Source organism: Heliangelus exortis, chromosome 2 (assembly GCF_036169615.1).
Source record: "Heliangelus exortis chromosome 2, bHelExo1.hap1, whole genome shotgun sequence".
Lineage (NCBI taxonomy): Eukaryota > Metazoa > Chordata > Aves > Apodiformes > Trochilidae > Heliangelus > Heliangelus exortis.
The window spans coordinates 5,637,598-5,657,993 of NC_092423.1; the positions used below are offsets into that span (position 1 = coordinate 5,637,598).

The window sequence follows — 20,396 nt, forward strand, 5'->3', positions numbered from 1 at the left end:
CCCTCCATACTTCCTCCTCTCCCTCAGTACAATTAAAAACTTTTATAAGACTTTTATTAGTTCCATTCTCCTTATGTTGTGCTGAGCACAGAAGTCAGCTTGTGGTGAACTTTGACATTCTGCCTGGGAATAGGATAATGCTCTTGTGTTACAGCACTGCCTGGGCAGTGGAATAGGAAAGGGAAAATTGTGTTTAAAGTCTTATTAATTATTTTTTTTTTTCTGCAGTGCTTCAGACCCATGAACTTTTTTAAAGCGAGCTTTTTTTATCTGCCTAGAACTGAGGGCAAACTCAAGTCATGTTGCTGGGGAGAAGGGAGGGAGAGCACCAAACTGTTCTCCTGCTTCTACAGTATTTCTTTTATGACTTTGTCCATATTGCTTTGGGGCTGCTGCTTCTATTTCTTGGGATAGAGTAGAAGAGCAAGGTGAGTTTGGAGCAGGGTTAGGAAATGCACAGTAAGTGGCTCTATCACTAACGGAGGGGATGGATGAGTCCATGAGCTTCCTTTAAGCTTCTGTAGTGGCAGGGTCAGGGAATCTGGGAGCATCTCTGAGCTTGTGGAGATGCCATCCTTAGAGTGATTAAGTGGCATGATTCCTGATTGCTCTTGATCCTTACATCTTGACACACCTGAGCTGTGTGAGTGCTCAGGAATAATCTGCACACTGCAAGTGCTGCACAAAATTCAAAATTAATGCAAGGGATTAATTTATTGCTGCTACAGGGTATGGAAATGTAAGTAAGGACCAATTTGTTGCAACATGAGCAAACCCAGCCGAGGGCATTCAGCTCTTCAGCAGAAGTGATAATTGCTGTAAAGAAAGTAGTCTGGCAGGAGTGATGTAGTTCAGAGATGTGGCTCTTTCTAGCCCAGCTACTGAATTAGGTGATGTTGGTCAGGGATTTCTTATAGTCCTGATTCACTGGACATTTTTGAATGCTTCCAGATTTTCTTTTCCTAGGAGATCTGTGGGGTTCAGGGAAAAAAAAAATGTACAATCTAATTTATGTCATCAATGTGAGTGGAAGTGGAATGTAAGGAGAGGTGGTCAAATGCAGCATTGTCTACAATTAGCTTTGGAATTACTGCTATTTGAGTTCAACTTCTTGTTGTCTTGCAGCCCACAGCAGTTAAACATGCAGCATTTTGGTGTGTGTCTGAAAACAGTCTGCTCATGTGGGGTATTTCACTGCTTAACACTGCTCACTGTCATGTTTTGCTCTTGCTTCTCCTTTGCTCTGGGATGCTGGTTGCATTGCTTCTGAGCTCCTTGAGCACTGGTATGACATCTGCCCCAAAATAACCATGCCTCAGGTTTTGTTCTTGGATAAGAGTTAACTTGTGTTAAAGAATTATTGATTTAAATGGCCTTATTTTATTGCTATCTAGCAAACTGCTTCATTTTCATGCAATTAAAGCTGAGTTAACTTTCTTTCAATCAGATGTGGATTGTTGGGGTTTTTTTTTGTTTTCTTCCATGCTTTGACAGTAGCAGATGATGTGGGTTGGGCACTGTTAGTAGGAATGTTGAATGATCCAGAGGGGAACATGAAGCTGTGGAGTATTTCATGTTGGGCTTTCCCAGCTGGGTAGAACTGTTCAGTTCTTAGGGTGATCCAGCAGGAAAGAGGAGTTCAGGAAGAAGCATGTGGCATTGCTCCTCCTAGGAAAAGAGTCCAAACTCCTCCTAGTCCAGAGATTGATAGATCTGGGTCTGGACATAAGGGGCCTGAAGTGAAGGGACTGGCCTTGCACTGCTGTGCTCAGAGGGCAGTTACAGAAACAGAGGAAACAAGTTTTATCTGCATTTAAAAATGTCCTTCTGAATTTCAAGGAATTAACCTGGGGAGCTTGCTGCCAATAATACGGAGGGAGATCAAACATTGCGTGAGATTAGAGAAACCAACCTATAGTTGAGAAGGTTAAATTAGATAGGATTTAAAAAAAGGATTATGAACTCCCCTGGTTTAAAGCATAAGACAACTGTTAACTGCCCAGGCTTAGTCAGAAGTCTTCCCTCTGGGCAGATAATTGTGTAACTGCTTGTTATAGGGTTTTACACCTTCTTTTGAAGACTTGAACAGGATATTGAACTGGCTTTGATCTGACAGAGCAGTTCCTACAAGAGAATTAACCAGATTGTAAGGTTGTTGGGAACAAAGCAGCAGACTGCTATAGAAGTAGTACAGGTGTTTCACCCATGCCTGTCACCTTAAGGGATTTGCCATTATAATTCCATTTCCAGTCCTGGGGACCTTTATACTTGCTTCAGGGGAAAAAGTCCTCAAGTGTTAGAGTCAGTCTGATGTACAGTGGGTGGCTTCTTCATGGTCATTTGGTGTGCTGTGTTCTGTGTTTCTTGCATGATGGGATTACAGGTTTACAGAAGACTAAAATCTAAGATGGGTACAGCTTCATTGTATTGTTTTTCAAAGCAGCAAGAAGTCTTTATTTCTCTGCTGGTTGTAGTGTCTTTTTTTTGATTTTTTTGGTAAATTCAATATGAACATTAGGATTAACAGTGAATGTAGAATGACTTCCTTCACTTGGACTGGATGAGCATGTAAATAGCTTTGAAGGGTTTCCAGTTGACTGTGTGGACTACTCACAAATTTAAGACATAGTTGAGCTGTAAACGCTGGATATTGAGCTGTAAGGGTCAGGGATATGTTAATTGGCAAAGTGGGTAAAGTTGGCTTCACTTGTATCTGTGAAATGAGTCAGTCACTTGTCTGTTTGCTTTGTGGCTAAAACCAAGAAAAAAAAAAAGGAGTGTTTAGGAGCTGTTCTACAATAACAGTTTAAAGAGCTGCTTCCTTCACTACATCATCATTAATACCTTGAAAGGGAGAACAACCCCTGAATGATGCTGAAAAAAAGCTGCCCCCAAAAAAGTGGGCAGCTATTGAGTGACTTGCCATGGGGATTGTTTGTTCCCATCACTTAAGATTGCTTTATGGGTAAAAATTTCTATCACTTTCAGAACTATTTCTTTTCCACCCTGGATGGGCTGGTGTAACCCCTCCCTAGCTGTGCTGGTCTAAATTCTGTAGACACATCTTGAGGTAAGGATTTGAACTGGGCAATGTGGACATGGAAACTGGATCAGAATCTTTGATTTTGAGTTCTGTGCTCTTCCCTCTTCTCCTTCAAAAAAAGCCTCTGAAGTTGATTGTGATAGGGGAACATTTTTTTTTTAATGCTGATCTTTAAGAAAAGGAATGAATATTCTCAGTTTCACAGCCTCTTAGGTAAAGCATTAGAAATTCCCTGGGAGCAAAATTTGAACAGTTATGACTGCCTGTAGGACGAGAGCTCTAAATCCTGCTTTAAAAGGATGAAGAAGAGCTTTAGTGCCTTCTGCCTGGAGATTTCAGCTGAGAGATTAAGTTCTTTGCCAGCCCTGGTTGGAGCATTGGTGTATTGGAGAGGGAGATCACATCTGACCTGCTTCTATTTCCCCCCCAGGCATGCTTTCCCTCCCCAGCTCTATTGAATTCTATGGAGTAGCCAAGCTGAGAGCTTTCTTCTGGATCCCTTTGCAGTTGGAGGTAGCCACATAAAAGCACTCTGCTGCTGTCTTGTATCTCTGAGTTCATGTCAACATGTAGGAAGTAAAAGTAAATAAAGCATGATTTTCATCCTCGTATTTGAGAGCAAGAGTCTTTGAAATGTGCCTCAGGGGCAGATAAACAGAGTATAAGCTGATGATGTGAACAGAAAACACCAGTAGGGAAGTTGAGCTTTAAACAGCCTTACCTGCTCTGTCTTTCTGCTCCTGTTAACTCAAACTTCAGTTGGATGTCAGTGGGCAAATAAACCTCCTCCCCAAAGTATGCCTGACTCACATGAGACAAATTTTCTTGTGATTATAAATTATATTTCACAGCAGTTTTAACAGTATTTCACAAGCCTTGAAATGCTTGGATTGCCTGCAGAAGTGCTGGAAACACTTACCAGGAAGGAAAAAAAATTATGTATCCTGAAATGGGGACTTGGCAGGGAGGTTGTGTCTCTTAATATGGGGTTGTGGCCCCAATATCCATCTGGATCTAAGAGCTGATCTGCAGTTGGTTTGAGGAGCTTGTGTCAAGTGGCCCAGGCCTGTTGACAGAGCAACATTTCCATCTTAGAACTTTTATGGAGTAGCTTAGATAAGTTCTGATGTTCAGCACTGACATTATTAGAGAGGTGTAGAATTTGCTGAGATTTTTATTAGGACTCTTCCAGTATGGTTTTGATGCTGGTGAAAGTGAGGGGAGCACAGCTGTAACTTGGTTACTTGTTTGTGTAATTTGTGGATAATCAGTCTTGTTAAGGAGGAGATAGGGGCAGGAAATCCTTGTCTGTTTTGACTGTTGTGTTTGGAGAACACCAAACTTGCTGCAAAACTTTAGAAAATGTGTTAAAGCTGTGTGTACTACACACACAGGGCTGTTTCTGCCTTTTATCCCCTCCTGCTCCCTCTTTCTGTAACTCTGCTTTTAAGCAGAGCTTCCTGGTGATGCTTCAGTGGGATTCCTGCCTCAGCCACAGCTCTTCAACCCTTGCATTTCTCCTGCTGCATCCACTGTTGGATGTAGCAGGGAATTGGCCTGGTTTCAGTTAAGCAAGGAAGTGTTTTAACCACAAAGCCCACAGTGATTTGCCAGAAGTGGTTAAAACAATTGTCCCTGAGCCTCCAGGATGTTGGTACCCTCTGTGGGGCTGAAGAGGAACAAAGCTTCTGTGTAGCCTGGGTGAGATTGGCCTTGAAAACCATGGAAAAGGGGGTGGGGGTTTGTGGGTGAGAGGGCAAATCTGCCCTCTGTTGTCATTACTTATTGGTAATAGTGTAAAAACTGTGGAAATCAGGGGTTGTGATGCAGTTAATTATTCAGAGCTGTGCTCCATGTGTGGGAAATGGTTTAGTCTGCCTGTGCTACACATCCACTGGCTGACAGGTATTTAATTGCATAGATCAGGTTTGTGATTATATATTTTTCATGTTTGCACTAAAGTATATGACATATGAGCTTTTTCTTATTCTTTTTTTAACTGTGCTTCCCAGCCCAGGGAACAGACTGGCAATAAACGAGAGGGGAAATTATTGGAAAATAATGAAATAGTAACTAAGCATCATGGAATGCCTGCAAAATGCTGTAGTACAGAGCTACTTGAATGGCAAAGGTCTGATCCAGGTTGAGGCTCTTCGGTAAATTTGGTCCAGACTTTGTCTCACCATCTCCTGAATTCCTGTGGGATACACTAATATGTATAAAATATGAAAAGTTTGTGTACATTTCTTGTGCTGCTCTCAATCTCCCAGGCAGCTGGTTCAAAATATTTTGAGCAGTCTAGCTAGGAAAAGATAAAAACAGCTCCTCTAGCTCATTTCTGAGAATGGTGGTTTCTGGGCAGGTCTGGGCTGATAAGCCAGCATCCTACTTGATTCTTTCCACATGTGTTTTCTCTGGTCCCACTTGTGTGTGGGTTTGGTTTTTTTTTTAAGTTGTCAGGGTGAGATTTCAGGCACCTGATTTTGCTTGCATGTTTAAAAGAGGAAAAAAATAGTAAAATGACTTTAAAAGCCCAAGGCTGTGAATGCAAGTTTCAAGCTCAATGATCAAGAAAGTTTATGGATGCTGTAATTAGGAACTAAGTGCTCTTAAATTCGGAAAGATCCCAGGGTAAGCAAATGGGTTCAAAACTCTGAACTCAGTGAGTTTGGAAAGGTTGTGTGAATCCAGTGTTGCATTTACAGAGCCAGCAGCCCCCAGAGCTTCCCAACTAGCTGGGAGCTGAGTTTTGTGCAAAGTGGGTGACTGGGCACAAATCAGGCACTGAGTTTGACCTGTGCTATCCAGGGCTCCAGTTCCCATCCATCCCCTGGTAGAAATTTGGAGCAGAGAAGTAAAAAGAACATTTTTGTTGGCAGCTTTGTCTGTGGAGGTTGTGTGGTGATTCTTTTTTTTTGGTTTGTGTTTTTTTTTTTTTGTTTGTTTTTTGTGTGTGTGTTTGTGTGTGGTTGTTGTTTTGTGGGGGTTTTTTGCTTCTTTTTTCTTCATTTTGAAGGAACTTAACTAGAAGGCATTAGAAAACTCCAAAGGTGCTGATTTATTTCCTTTTTGAAAAACAGCTTGACACAAGGGAGTGTTTGCAAGGAAGGGAGCTGGAGCTGTCAGAATAAGCAGAGGATATTGTTTCAGGGCTGTATTTATTTTCACAGAGTGGTTTTTACTCAACGAGTATGCTCCACTGAGATGAATAGCCTACTCCCCACTTTTTAAATACCCTTTCCTGTTTAGAAGGATTCTTCTTTAATCTGCTTTTTGGAGTTTCCTGGAAAGTTGGTGCCTCTTCTTGCGAAGCAGAAAGAGGAACCAACTGTGTTTAATTCCTCAAATGCACCTATTCCCTGAAAAGCAGTAAAAGTGGATAAATCAACATGAGTCTGTTTCTCTGTAGCTGTGATTGCCAGCTCAGAGCTTGCCAAGAGAGAAGCAGTGTGTGCCTTTTACTCTCTGCTCAGGCACAAGCAGAGCTTTGTACATGAGGAGGAGAAGAATATTCTGCATCCTTGGGGCATCCTTGACATGGGGAAATTCTTGGAGCTTTCTCATGTGCTTTGGTACTGGGGGGGAAAGGATCAGGGTGTAGAAGACCCTTGTTGCTCTTCTGAGTGTATTTGGGGTTATGGAGCTTGGCTGAGTTGGTGGCATGGGGAGGGGGCTGTGATTAAACCTCTGAAAGGTGGCATTTGTGTGTTCAGTGAAGGAATTTGTTAGTTGAGAGGAGAAGTTCAGGATCTCAGGGGATGAGTTTCTGGGGGTGAAGCTGGAGGGTACAGCTTGACAGGTTTGCAGGCTTGGCTGAAGCACAAAGACCCAGCTGGATATAGTGCTGGGTGTCAGGCTTGGCTTAATGGATGGATTCTTCTATGGCCAGTCAAGAAACAGGGATGTTTTCTGTCCAAACCAGAGATTTGTGCTTTCATAATGAAAAATCTGTCATGTTTTCTGTGCTCTTGTTCCCCCTGTAACCTGGAAAACCTCAAACCATCACCAAATCTAATACAGAGCATGGGCAAGGCTCAGTCAATTTAATACCAGGGCATATTTCATCTTTCACTCCATCTGCAGAGCTAACCACTTTCTAATATTAAACTGGTTTCACCTTCTTCCACTATGACAAAAGGCACCTGTCCTTTGTGTCTTCAACATGACTGAGCTAAGCCATCTGCTTTCCTGTTGGGAAGGAACATTAGGAATCAGAGGTCTTATTTTCCCAGGGGCTAATATTTCCCTTTTTCATCCAAATTATAGTCTTTAACTGATGAAGCATCTGCTGTGTAATGTCTCACTGAAAGGAGGAGTCAGCATGAACTTTAGGTTACAAACTGGTGTAAACTTTTAGGTATATCTTGTTGTAGCTGCATGCAGGTGTTTTGATTATGACCACTGTGTTGTTGCCCTTGCCCCAAGGGGTTTTTGGTCAACTTATTTCTTCTAGGCAGACAGGCAGAGCCAAGTCAAAAAACTTTGGGCCCTAATATGATGCAGGCTGAGTGTCTGGAGTATGTCTGGATGTTTTCTATGTTTAGCTTCCAGGTATCCTTTTTTCTTTGCACCTTCTTTGAACATGGTGTCTCAAGGAAGCTGACTTCTGTGCCTGATGAATAATAATCACTGGGTCCAACTGCTAATGCTTTATTTTTCTCAACAGAAAGAAATTCAAGCCATGAGTCAGTGCCATCACCCCAACATTGTATCTTACTACACATCATTCGTGGTGAAAGATGAGCTTTGGCTGGTGATGAAGTTACTTAGTGGAGGTGAGTGGTCTAATTTCTTTACCCTAAAAAGCTAAGTAAAAAAAATTGTCTTCCTGTAATACCCTTTTCCCTTGTGTTCCTCCTAAGCTTGAGACATTGGAATAGCAATATTTAACTTCAACCCCTTCCACTCAGAAGTAGCTTCTTGTGCTATGTACATCATTAGTAACATCTGACTGCATGACTGTGCTAGCTTCCTCCCCCTTCCTATTTTGTCAATTTTATACCATTTCATAGAGTTATATTTGTGTTTGCTGAATGGCTCACTTGAGTATTTCATGTAGTAGTTTTAACTGGTTGTTCTAGTTGACAAAATAACTGGGAATACTTGGGGCAGTTTCAGGTTACCCCACCTAGTTAACACAGAGCCAGGGAAACTTTCCACATTCTGGATTTACTTGCTTAGAAACTGGAGAAACAGTTTTTGCTTTGGTTTCTTTTTTTTTTTCTTTTTTTTTTTTCTTTTTTTGAGAGAGAGGGCGTTTGAAAACTTCTTATCAGTAATGCTTATTTGATGTAATAATATTTTCCAGGATCCCTGTTTAAGTTGCAGTTTAGACAAGAAAGAGAAACAAGCTCTGGATGATAACACAGAGCACTGTTACTAAATGTTAGGCCTGTCTTCAGGAAGACATGATTTTCCTGGCACCCTAGTGAAAAGGAATTGAAATCTGAAAGAAGCCCAACTGTTTTCTTGCTTTAAAAAAAACCCCCAAACTTGGCTTCTCTGTTCTTGGCTTAATAGAACAGCAAAATGTGAGAAGATGATGTGGAAAAATCTGACTAAACCTGTTGGCTTTTTCCACAAGAGCTCAACAATGACCATAAAACATATCTATGAAGATCATATTTAGAGAATTTCAGCAATTCTCTTGGGAGCAATCAAATTTCATGTCAACTTAAGTCTGTCTTAAAGGGTTTTTAATGTTTCATGTGTCATTAAGCAATACCCTCTCTTAGAGAGGACTCATAACAGCTCACTAAGGATGTGATTGCCCTTTGTGTGTAGAAAAGAATCCCCTGCCAGTTTAGTGGAAGCAGTTTTGCTGTGGGTATAAATGTATCTGGGAAGGTTTCCATGCAGGAAGTTACCTTGAGAGGTATTTTGCAGCTGTTTTCACTTAATATTTTTTTTCATGGCTGTTCTTCAGACATCTCATTTTAGATCTTGCAGGCAAATTCTACAGGATAATGTTGAGGATGGGTGAAGAAGTTTGTGCACTGGAACCTTCTGACTGAAGAGCTTTTTCATGCACTTTTAATGAAACTATTTCCAGGTCTTTTTAGGCTGAGTGATTTATGTAACGAAACGGTGTAAGAACTGCTTCTCATTCCTTTCAGCTTATTTCTTATCAGTAATAAATTGGCTAGGTTGGTAGTCATCTGTTGTCCAGGGGGACAAATAATAATCTGGCTTTCTCAACAGGAAAAAGCTTTGAGCTGTTTTCATAAACCAGAAAGAAGATGAAAAAAATAACAGGGTGCAGACTGATGCCTTTATTCTAACTATTCAGAGAGCATGGTCTGAGACTTGTACATGCCAATAAGCACATACAGAGTTTGATTTGATGGCCTTTCTGTATCTCAGTTGTGGCTTTTGTACTTGAGAATTTCTTCTGGGTAAAAGTTCAGAAGCTTACTGCTTCTCTTTCATCAGTGTCAGTGTGTGCTGGCATGTGTTTTCAGTCTGAAAAGTTTTAATTTCATCTTACTTACACTTGCTAAGACAGACCAGTCTGTCATGCAAGCCTTTTTTGTTTGTTGTTGCTGTTTTGAGTTCACTTTAATTTATTTTCTGGTCGCAGTCATTTTGTTGAAATCTTAACAAGTGTTATGCAAGTATTTGAGAAATGTCTCTAGGGGAAAATACTCTAAATGCATGAAGTTTTATTGTCTGATACTGATGATTTGCTCCTTTGAGCAGCTGACCAGTGCCCTTCAAGGTAGCTGAATGTCCTGACTGGCATTGTTGCTAAAACTCAACTATTTGTTTCTGCTTTGGTAGAACCATGTTTCATCTTTGGAAGTTTTCAGCTGTGAGGAGGTAATGTACTGGTGAACTTTTAGGGAGCAAAAAGTAAAACTGCTCATCTGCATCAGAGCCAAGTCTGAGGCTGAAGTGACTGCTGAAGGCAGTTTGAGCTGGCAGATGTAGAGTGGAGTTGTTGCTGATGGCAGAAATGTGGCTGTGATGGTATCCAGCTGGTAGTGACAAGAGGTGCTGGTGTGTCCAGTTCTCTGTCACCCTCTTTCAGATCTGGTGACGTCTGCCTGAGTCAGGTTTGTGAAGTGTCTGCTCTCTCCCTTCAGCAGATATTTCAGATCCTTTCTGAAAAAAGGGTTTTGCAGGGATTGAAGCTCAGCAGTGTCAGCTAGCAGCCTGGCCTTTTGGTCCAAGTGTTACTCCAAACTAAACTCCAATGGCTATTTCTAGACAACTGCTGACCTGCTCTTTGCCTCGCTGGCATTCCTCTGTCATGAATTTTACTCATGCCTTTTTAAAGACATCTGAAGCTCAGTCCTGCTTCCTAACTCCTGTGGCTTTTTAGCAGGAAGAGGAGCAGCTGTCCTTTTGTTCTTGAGCTTTTTTCTTACTGTGACCTGTTTGCTCCTTTAAATTCCTGCTGGTTTTAACCAGAGCTCTTATTTCACAGGTGACACAGGCCATAGTGAAGTCCACAAAACAGTTGCTTATTTGAAACAGCCATCTGTGGTTGCTTGCTACATCACACAACAGTTTTTATTGTCCTAGCCCACAGCAGATGAAGCCTCCAAAATGTTTTTAAACTGTGCAGATCCTTTAAATATTGAAACATTTCCAGATAGGGCTCTCAGATCTTCTGCCTATTGAAGGCTCCTCCTAATGAAATTTGCTAAGTAGATTATTGTATTGAAACTTTTTATTTTCAAAAAGTTTTTAAAATTATCTAATCAGCCTCTTTCTTCAACCTTTGACCTAGATTATCTGATGGTGCTTGGCCAGCAATTCAGCAAGCCAGACCAAAAGGGAGGTATGGCAAGTCTTGGGTTTCCACCAGTCAGACAGGACATCTTGTTCTGCTTCTGATCTGGCCACTCCTAATTCCAGCAGTGAGTTATGATCACAGTGTAAGCCACAGGTTCTTAGAAAGCCTTGGGTTAATATTGAATTATTTTTTAGGAGACAGCTATACTATTTTGAGTCTATCTGGAGGGTTTTTGATTTTATTTATAGAGACACAATCTCAAATAAGGCAAGGGCAAGTCAGAGGCAGGAGGTAAGAAGGAACTGTACCTGTTTGCAGAGCAATTGCAATAGGCTGTGTTGCCCCCTTTAAGGTAGGAAGCAATATAATACAAATTATTCTGTTTCTTACACATCCAGGCATGTGCCCTAGTGGAAGGGAAAGCATCAAGAAGTGAAAGTTTCCTTAAGCCTTCCACTGTGCTGAGGTGGTTTAGCCAGGGTTAGGAAGAAACTTCAAAACCAGACACCCCAGCAGGCTACTCAGATGTATTTTCCTTTTTATTGTGTAACTTGTTCTTTCTTTTACTTCAGTGTTCTTATGCTCTATCTGTATTCCTCAGACTCAGAAGTACTGAATCCAGGCAGCTGTTCTTTCTTCTTTCACATTTTCTTCCTTTGTCAGAGGCTGACAAGATGCAGATGTAATTCTTGGCTCTGACAGGCTCACTAAAACCTCTGGCTTCTGCTGAAATGTCTTAAAAGAAGCAGCAATGACTCCTGCCAACTTCCCCAACTCCCACTTTCAAAGATGCAGCATGTTCAGCATCAGTGCCCATCAGGTTTGATGTAGTGTAGTGATCCCCAGTGCTGTTTCCCAGCCTATTATGCCAAACCTGTAAATGGGAGATCAGTACAGGTGCTGTTACCTGCTGCTTTTGTTGGAAATTATGTTTTAGAGTATCTTTTTTTCTTATTCAACATGCCAGACAAAGGAATTTTTGTTTAACTTTTCCTGTATCTTTGTCCTTTCACTTAAGTTATAGTACAATATGCAAACACCTAGCTCTGCTGTACATTGCTTTTTGCCTTTTGTGGGTATGTAAATTCCAGCTGTGATATCCCTGCATTTCCCTGTATCTCGTTCTAAACAAACCTTCCTTTCTGCTCAGGTTTTTGTACCTTTCTCTGCTTCAGCCCCATGCACTGAATCATTAAGCTGTGTCACTGAGGGCTGTCACTTGGATCCTTCCTTCCTCTTCTGGGAAGGAAAATCAGAAGCAGGCTTCCTAAATGCCATTTTGTCTGCTTGCTGATGTAGGTGAGCTCAAAGAATCCAGCTCTGGCTTTAGAACAGGAAGTGTTGATGTTTGTGGTGGCTTTGTGTTGAAAGTGAATCAGTGGAACAATTAGGGCTTCTTGCCCCGAGGGTGTGATTACACAAAAGTTTTCTCCAGGAGTGATGCTGGTTTACATTCCTGGCTGGTCTGTCTCCATCTTCCCTGGAAAACTGGAGTGATCCCGTTTACAGTATGGCTCTGTAAGCTGATGCATTTATACAACAGTGAGCTGGTGAACCAGGGAACTTTTTCATCTCAGTTTGCTGCTGAAGGAAAGGTTTGGAGTATCACACAGCACCAGGTGTTGAAGTTTCTACTGGGTACATGTGTGGTGTGCAAGACCAGGACTGCATAGAATAGGTTTCAAGACCCTTGTTTGCAAATCATAGAATCATAGAATCTTAGGGGTTGGAAGGGACCTCGAAAGATCATCTAGTCCAACCCCCCCTGCCAGAGCAGGGCCCCCTAGAGTACATCCCCTAGGAACGTGTCCAGGGGGGTTTTGAATGTCTCCAGTGAAGGAGACTCCACAACCCCCCTGGGCAGCCTGTTCCAGGGCTCTGTCACCCTTACAGTAAAAAAAATTTTTCTGATATTCAACTTGAACCTCCTATGCTCCAATTTACACCCATTACCCCTTGTCCTATCACTGGTCACCACTGAGAAAAGCCTAACTCCATCTCCCTGACACTCACCCCTTACATATTTGAAAACATTGATGAGGTCACCCCTCAGTCTCCTTTTCTCCAAACTAAAGAGCCCCAGCTCCCTCAGCCTTTCCTCATAAGGGAGATGTTCCACTCCCTTAATCATCTCAGTAGCTCTGCGCTGGACTCTTTCAAGCACTTCCCTGTCCTTCTTGAACTGAGGGCCCCAGAACTGGACACAATACTCCAGGTGTGGCCTCACCAATGCAGAATAGAGGGGGAGGAGAACCTCTCTTGACCTACTAACCACACCCTTTCTAATGCACCCCAGGATGCCATTGGCCTTCTTGGCCACAAGGGCACATTGCTGGCTCATGGTCATCTTCTTGTCTACCAGGACCCCCAGGTCTCTTTCACCTACACTGCTCTCCAGCAGGTCAGCCCCCAACCTATACTGGGACTGCTTGATGTCCATATTATCCCTCCCAGAAGTTCAAGCTGTTGGGCTGCTCGTGGGTTTCTTGTCTTTTCACACTCAGATATTGCTGTCATGGGTGGAAACCAACTACTTGCTTCTGCAAAGTTACAAGTGGCTTCTGTAGATGAAGTCAGGCCTGATCAGAGTCTGGTTATGCCAAAATGGGAAAGGCCAATTGTGGGGCTTTTCCTGCTCTTCACTCCTGGGGACAGAGGAGGGAGCAACAATTTCTGTTCCTTTGTGCTTCTGGACAGACATCAGTTTCTCTGCTGCAGAACTGGTGTGAGCAGTAAGGACTCCAGAAAAAGCTGCTCACTGCATGTTTTTGACCTCCAAGAGTTACAGGCTGGGTTTTATCAGGTAAAGTTAAGTCTGTATCTGGGTAATTCCCATTACTGCCTCTGTTTTTGGGAGCTATTGCATTAACAGCTTTCAGAGCAGAGTAGGAAGCTTGTGAGTTTGAGCAGAAAACCCATAAACTTTCAGTTGCTTTACAGTACAGTATGGTTTGTGATTAGTGTCAGAATATGCTGAGACATTTTAATTAATGATAAACGATGTGAAATGCTTTATCAGATTGCACAATATCTTGAAGACTTCCTCTTGGTGTGCTGCTCAGTGTATATTTGGGTAAGAATTTGTTTATAAGTTATTTTTTTGTCCCCACATCAATCTCAATGTCCTTTCTTTTTTTGTCTTCTATTGGTGTTTGAAATCAGTTGCTCATCACCAGACTTCTTTAAACATCCTTATTAATGACAGCATTATTTACATTTAGGCTCCAGTTCTGGCTCTTCCCTCTGTCTTGTTTTGTCTTTTCCTGATATGCTTCCCTTTCTGGGCTTGGAAGAGCTTTCCAGTCAGGCTCAGCCAAACTTAATTTATTTCTCTTTTAGCTTAAACCTGATCCCCTGTTCTGTGTACCTGTCTGCAGCTTCTACTTGTGCACTGGGAGCTGTTGTAATCAAATGTACCATGTATAGTACACACCAGAGTACTTCACAGTTAGCTGAAATTAAAGTTTTATTCAACAGAAGAGTTAAAAAAATATTTTTTAAAAAAAAGACTTTGCAGTGTATTTTTTCCATTTGAAAATCTTAAGTGTTTTCAAATACAGAGTGGGTGCCTTTTATGCCACTAGATTATGGGAGATACTTTGTTTTACACAATGAGATTGAGCAGTTTGCCCTTGGAGCACAAATCCCTACCAAAACTGCATTTAAGCAGAGATTCAGATATGTTCAGATGTGCCTTTAACTTCCCCAGGAGCTCTTAAACCGGTTTGAGAGCTGGCTCAGAAATTGGCAGCAACTGGGATGGTGCTGGTGTTTGAAACAGGATGATGGATTTGTAAAGCATAGATGGGATTTTGGTTCCAGTTCAGCTGAGCTTGTTTCCAGTTGATTTCTATCAGTTAACCTATTACTGGATTTGGAACAGGCCACTTAGTGCAAAATGGTCATTTTTTCCCCTTAGGCTAAGGATGAGGCTCTGACCTACTCTCTGTTGTTTAAGTGTAACACAGCTGGTAGAAGTGAGAATTTTTTTACACCCTAAGGTAGTGGAGGTCTTACCCTTTGAGTAAATGAGTCCCTCACATACCTGAGATCCTTGGGAGCAGTGACTGCATTTCAGCATCAGCCTGATAAATTAACTGCATCTCTGCCTCTACCAGAAAGTGTTTCCCTCAGCAGCAAAATTCCCAAATAGCTTTGGGCTTAGCTGTGGTTTTCTGCTTGGGGTTCTGGGTATTCAGTTACTCCACATCAGGCTTTCTGAGCTGGAATGCCAGAAGATTTAGAACATCTCATGAAGCAGAATATGGAAATGCAGCTTGGCTTTGTTCTTCATATCCCATGGTGCTGTGCTTAATGGAGTGGCAATTGAGTCAGGAGTCAGTATTTGCTGATCCCAAATTTGCTGATCTGAGGTGTGTAAAATGTGTTGTGGTGCCAGGAGTAGGACTTTTTCCTCTGTGCAAACAAAGTGGGGATGATCCAAATAACACTTTATTCAACTGGAAGGCGGCTCTTGGGTTGCTCTTCTGCTGTTTCCTGAACCAAAGTATTTTGCTGATGGCCTTTTTGCTGGTCTGCTTTCTATAGAAGACTGGAAAATCCTTCCACTTCTTTGAACAGCTGAATGTGACAGTGGATTTTAAAAAAATTTCTTAGAAAGTGGCATTCAGGACTGAGAGCAGATACAGCATGGGTGTGAATCAGCCCTTTCACAGTGAGGGCTGGCTCTGTGCATGACATTCTGTCTGCTTAACTCCCACCCCTTTTTCTGGGTTAAACACAACCTCTGGCTTGGCTTAACAGAGGTTTTTTTTGACCAAATGAATTTGGGCACCATATGATCTGCCTCCTCATGTTCCCTGAGCCCTTTGCAGGAGAGGGGAATGTTTTTGAACAAACTCTGCTAGCAGAGTTGTGGGTGGGAAGAGGACAAAACGAGTACGTGAAGAACCAGATATTTTCACTGGACTTCGAAAACAAGTGACAGTTTGTTCTCCAGATAAAGGCACATTTGAGAGCAAAAACCTGAACAGAGGAGTTTTTTGGCGAGTTTTTTCTTCCATGTCACAAATTCTTTTCCAAAATAAGAACATTGTGGGTTGTAAGCACATACTTTCTAGAATCCCAGGTGAGTCCTCATGACACACGGCAGAGGATCCTGTTGTTAAACACTAGAACCTAAAGGCAAGATAACAGTGGAGAAGGCTCTGTCTTGTTGGGGTTTTGCAGTTTCCTTTGGTGTAGATAATCTTGCTCCCATGTAAGAAGTCCAAATGCCATAATAACCTGAGTTATGGCTGGGTGAAACCTTTGCCTAACTAATTAAGGCCCAAGTCAAAGCTGACTGGAAGATGTCTCTCCATGCTCAGACATGGTAAAGAAAAGGTCAGTGCTGCTAAGAGTATCCTTGCATAAAATGTAGGGAAGGATGCAGATGTTTTCTTCCTTGTTCTTACCCTTCTTTTCATCAGCTCTGAAACTCTTCAGTTCAAAGAGTTTCTCACTATAAACCAAATAGAAGTGTTTGGGGTTTTTTTTTTCCTCCCAGTTAATTTTTCTGAGGGACATTTAGTGGGTGGCTTGGTGTATTCTGTGATCACAGGTGCTGGTGGGCCAGAGATGATGGCAAGTGTGTGACTGGTCAGAGTGGGGAATTGTGACTCCTGACTCCTGCAAGCTGCTGGATGAATTCAGCACATATTTCCCACAAACCAAGGGACACCATGCACCTGTGTAATTGTTTCTTCTGCAGTTCAAATTGTGCAAAACAAACTTTTCCATGTTGTCTTCAGATTTGAACCTTACAGCTCCCCTACACCCCCCCCCCCCTTTTTTTTTTCTTCATGTGAGAATCCAAAAGTGAAATCCTTTGCTAAGCAAAACCTATCTGCATGATTGCTTTAACCAAGAAAATAAAATAGGATAGTTAATAAATTTTAAAGAGGAGGAAGCTTTTCTGTTAACTGGGACCTTGGGGATAAAAAGGGAAACCAATAACCTCCATCATATTTTTCTGCTTACTTCCAGAATTTACAGGGTGGAATTTATTTCCCCATTGACCAAACCAACGAGAGCAAATTTCTAAGCTTTTACTGTTCTTCAGATACAGAAACATTTTGATTCTCATGGGGTTTTTTTGGTTGCAAGTTAGGAAGAATGAACTTTCAGCTTTTCTAAACTAGCTGAGTTCTTACTGAGATGTTCTTTCCCTGTAAGTTAACTGTTCAAAGAAAACCAAGGCTGGAATTATTGCTTTGCAGTCGTGCCTGCTTTTCTCATTCTTTAAGAACTTCCCAGTAGTGCTGACATCTCTTTGTGTCCATAGCTGTAAAAACCCTCCTAGCTCTGACTATCCAGTCATTAAACCACAGAAAGCCAAGTTTGGAGGGGCTAAATAGCACAAGCCTGGAAAAGAGGCTTAGACATCCCATGCTGGAGCAATAAATGTATAGTTCTGAGAAGTCCACATGCAAATACAAAGAATACAGTACCCAAGATAACATGAAAACAGGACCTTGCACAAAAGGCATGTTGCTAGTCATTGGTTCCACTTATTCCTGGGTGCAATTCAAAGAGGTGGTTTGCTTTATGAAGTGTGGTTTGTCATGCAAGATGATGTAATTCACACCATGGTTGGGAGAGAGACTCAGCATGATGTTTCTTGGGAAGGAGCTAAGCCATTCCAGGTTTGCACACAGTGAAGTGATACTGTCAGAATTCAGCCTCATCCGTTCTCAATTTAATAATTTCCACTTTTTCTTTTAGTCATCCCTTAAAGCATTGGATTTTCTTTTTGACTCTTCTGCATCAAGCTTATAAGAGCTGGAAAGAGCCTAATTTTATTAAGTGTGTTGCCTTCAGCTTGTAAGCTCTGGCAGCCCCTTGCTTTTTCCATTTCCCCCTCTTGCTTTTCCCAGTACTCAGTATTAAAACAGCTGTAGTGTCATCATCTAACTTAAAACCCTTCCCAGAGTCCTGTGTGTGTACACTTCATGTTTGGGCTTGTTCAAATACTTTCTCAGTTACTTCTGATGCCAGGGATTTTACAGCCCACCTTGAGGGTCTGTACCCTTGTAGGGCTCATGCTTGCTGTGCTTTCCTGCAATAAAGGTTTCAGCTGCTGACTCCAGCCCTGACCATCATTGCTCCCAATAAATTCCTTAGGCTTGTATATGGAGTGATTACAGAGTACACAAAACTGTGAGTCTATTTGCTTTTAAACTAATGTGTTTAACTCTTTTTCTGTAGGCTCTGTTTTGGATATTATAAAGCACATTGTGGCCAAAGGAGAGCACAAGACTGGTGTCCTGGATGAACCTTGTATAGCCACGATCCTTAAGGAGGTGCTGGAAGGGCTGGACTACCTGCATAAAAATGGACAAATCCACAGGTATTTGCTTTTCTCATCTTTGGTCCAAAATGTGTCACTGAAACAAAGAAGCTGAGCAATGCAGTCTCATCCTGCAACCAGCTGTAAGGGCATAGAAAGAAGAAAATAAATAGGAAGCTTAATCAAAACTCAGAATTCAAGTATCTATATAGTGGCTGCTGCTTTAGAAAGTACTGTGACTAGGCCAAGTTTGGGTAAGGTTTGAGATGCTGCAAGTCCTGATGCAGAGAACCTCTTTCTAAATGTCAACATCCAGCTGCAAAGGGTGGTTCTTGGAGCTGGAAAATTTCAGCTGGTTTTGTTGCAGAGCTACAAATCACCAAGGGCACTGCATAAGTGTTGACTAGTTTAATAAGGAGCCTTTCAAGCCTTTTCAAGCCTTGCTCTCTCTTTATATATACATATATATATATTTAAATTTAGCTGCAAGAACAACATAATGAAATCTGAATTTGAGTAATTTCATTTTTTTAAAAAATTGAAACAAAATAAGTGGAAAAACTTCTGCAGGCAAAACTAATGGTCTGTGATTTGATGGATCACTGAAACTTGTGGGTTTCTGTGTTGCTGTGTCATTTAGGAGGTATTTTTAAATCATGTTTTCCTCTCCCCTGGTGTCAAGGTGTGGTGGAACTCAGGAAGAGAGGATACTAAGTCATTATGTTCTGCTTTTAAAAAGAATGAGATTTGCAATCCTAAGTATGTGCTGAAAATAGAATTTACTGCTTGTGGGTAATATACATCATCCCAGCCACAGACTGCTGCTGGGAACAACAACCTCTTCTTTCTTGGGAATTTTGTGAGCTGGTACAATTGGCTGTTGTCTGGTACAATGTCATTATAAGCACTGCTGCTGCTGGATTAAGTTGCTGTTGTCTTCTGATTGCTGTGTAAGAGGACATAACTATTCTTGCCAAAATGTTATTTAAATTAGAAAATCCAGTAAGGATTTGGTTCATCATTTTGGTCAAACTGGCTGCCTTTTGTAGATTTTCTTGGGTTAAAAAGAAAGAAATGGTTGGCAACAGTTGTGGAATCCCTTTCTTTTTAAAAAATCCCATTTCTGTCTCCCGTGTCTATTAAAATTCTAATTTAACAAGAATGATTGTGTTCATTGAGACAGTTATGATTTCACAGCTGGTTGCTTAACTTTATTTTCTGGATATAAGACTTCAGGCAGCTCCAGGAAGTTAGAGTAAAGAAACAGACCAACTTACTGAGTACTTTGAGAAGTTCACCATTGCTCTAAGTCGCTTACAAACCCATGCACATCTGTGGCTTGCAGCTGATTGCCTTGACTGAGTTCTTTTTCTTCTCTAATGGAATCAAAGTATGTGCTAAAGCAGCAGTAACCTGTGAAATTTTAGTTTTGGTGAAGATGTCACATGGTAGTTTCTGTACTGAAAGACAAAGTGGGTCTCCATTTGACTTGCTGCAGTGAACAGCACCACTGGTGATTGTGGTAAAGGTTATAGAGGGTATTTTAATGTGTTGGGGTTTTTTTATTAGACTTAGGAAAAATATGATCACAGTGTTGCTTGGTCTAAAGAAACTGTTGCTACATTATCTGGAAGCAGACTGCAGCAAACCTTCTGCTACTCTTCTCTTCCTGCTTCCTTGGGGCACTTTGCCCTTTTTTAGGGGATTTCATCAAAGAAACCAAAGCTGTGTCATTACCCTATGATGCAGCTATGCATCAGCTACTTTGCATGTGTTGCAGCCCTGTGTTTTGGGGCTGCTCTGGCAATTGCATAATGCTTTATCAGAAAAAGAAGCAACCCTTTGGTTTACCTCGTTGTTGGGCAGTCTGGGAAATTGTAGAAGTGGTAATAATCATGGTAGAGAAGGAAAGTGGTGTAGTTTCCTACCTGTCAGGCAAAGGATAGGTTTTTAACTGCTGGCAGAAAGCAAGCTTGCATGCCTTTGAGGGATGAAGAGTGTTTCCTTAATGAAGTTAATAGTGCTGCCTTGCTTTTTATCCAGATGTGTGTATCCTGCTGAGAGAAACACAGTTTAAAGTTGTAGTGCAGATGGGACCTTTCTTTGTACATAGGAATATCCATATGGTTTTCCCATTTTGCTTAACACAAGGGGTCATAATACTGGTCATGCTTGATGGGAATGGCAGGTGGGAATCTTGCAGTCGTGCCAAAGATGCTCTGAGAGGAAGTGTTTAAAATAACTGAACTTTGGTCCCCTGGGTCAGCTTAAAGTATCTGACTCTAAAGGAAACTGCATCAGGTGATGGCTGAGCAGCTGAA

At 41.6% G+C, this 20,396-nt stretch overlaps 1 protein-coding gene across 1 annotated transcript in view; it reads left to right on the plus strand.

Moving 5' to 3' along the window:
* Positions 1-20,396, plus strand: part of OXSR1 (oxidative stress responsive kinase 1) — an 86,084-nt gene that overhangs the window by 21,962 nt on the left and 43,726 nt on the right. Inside the window, exons 3-4 of the mRNA XM_071734631.1 lie at positions 7,710-7,818; positions 17,994-18,135. Coding sequence (XP_071590732.1) covers positions 7,710-7,818; positions 17,994-18,135 — 251 coding nt within the window. The remainder of the gene's footprint in view (positions 1-7,709; positions 7,819-17,993; positions 18,136-20,396) is intronic.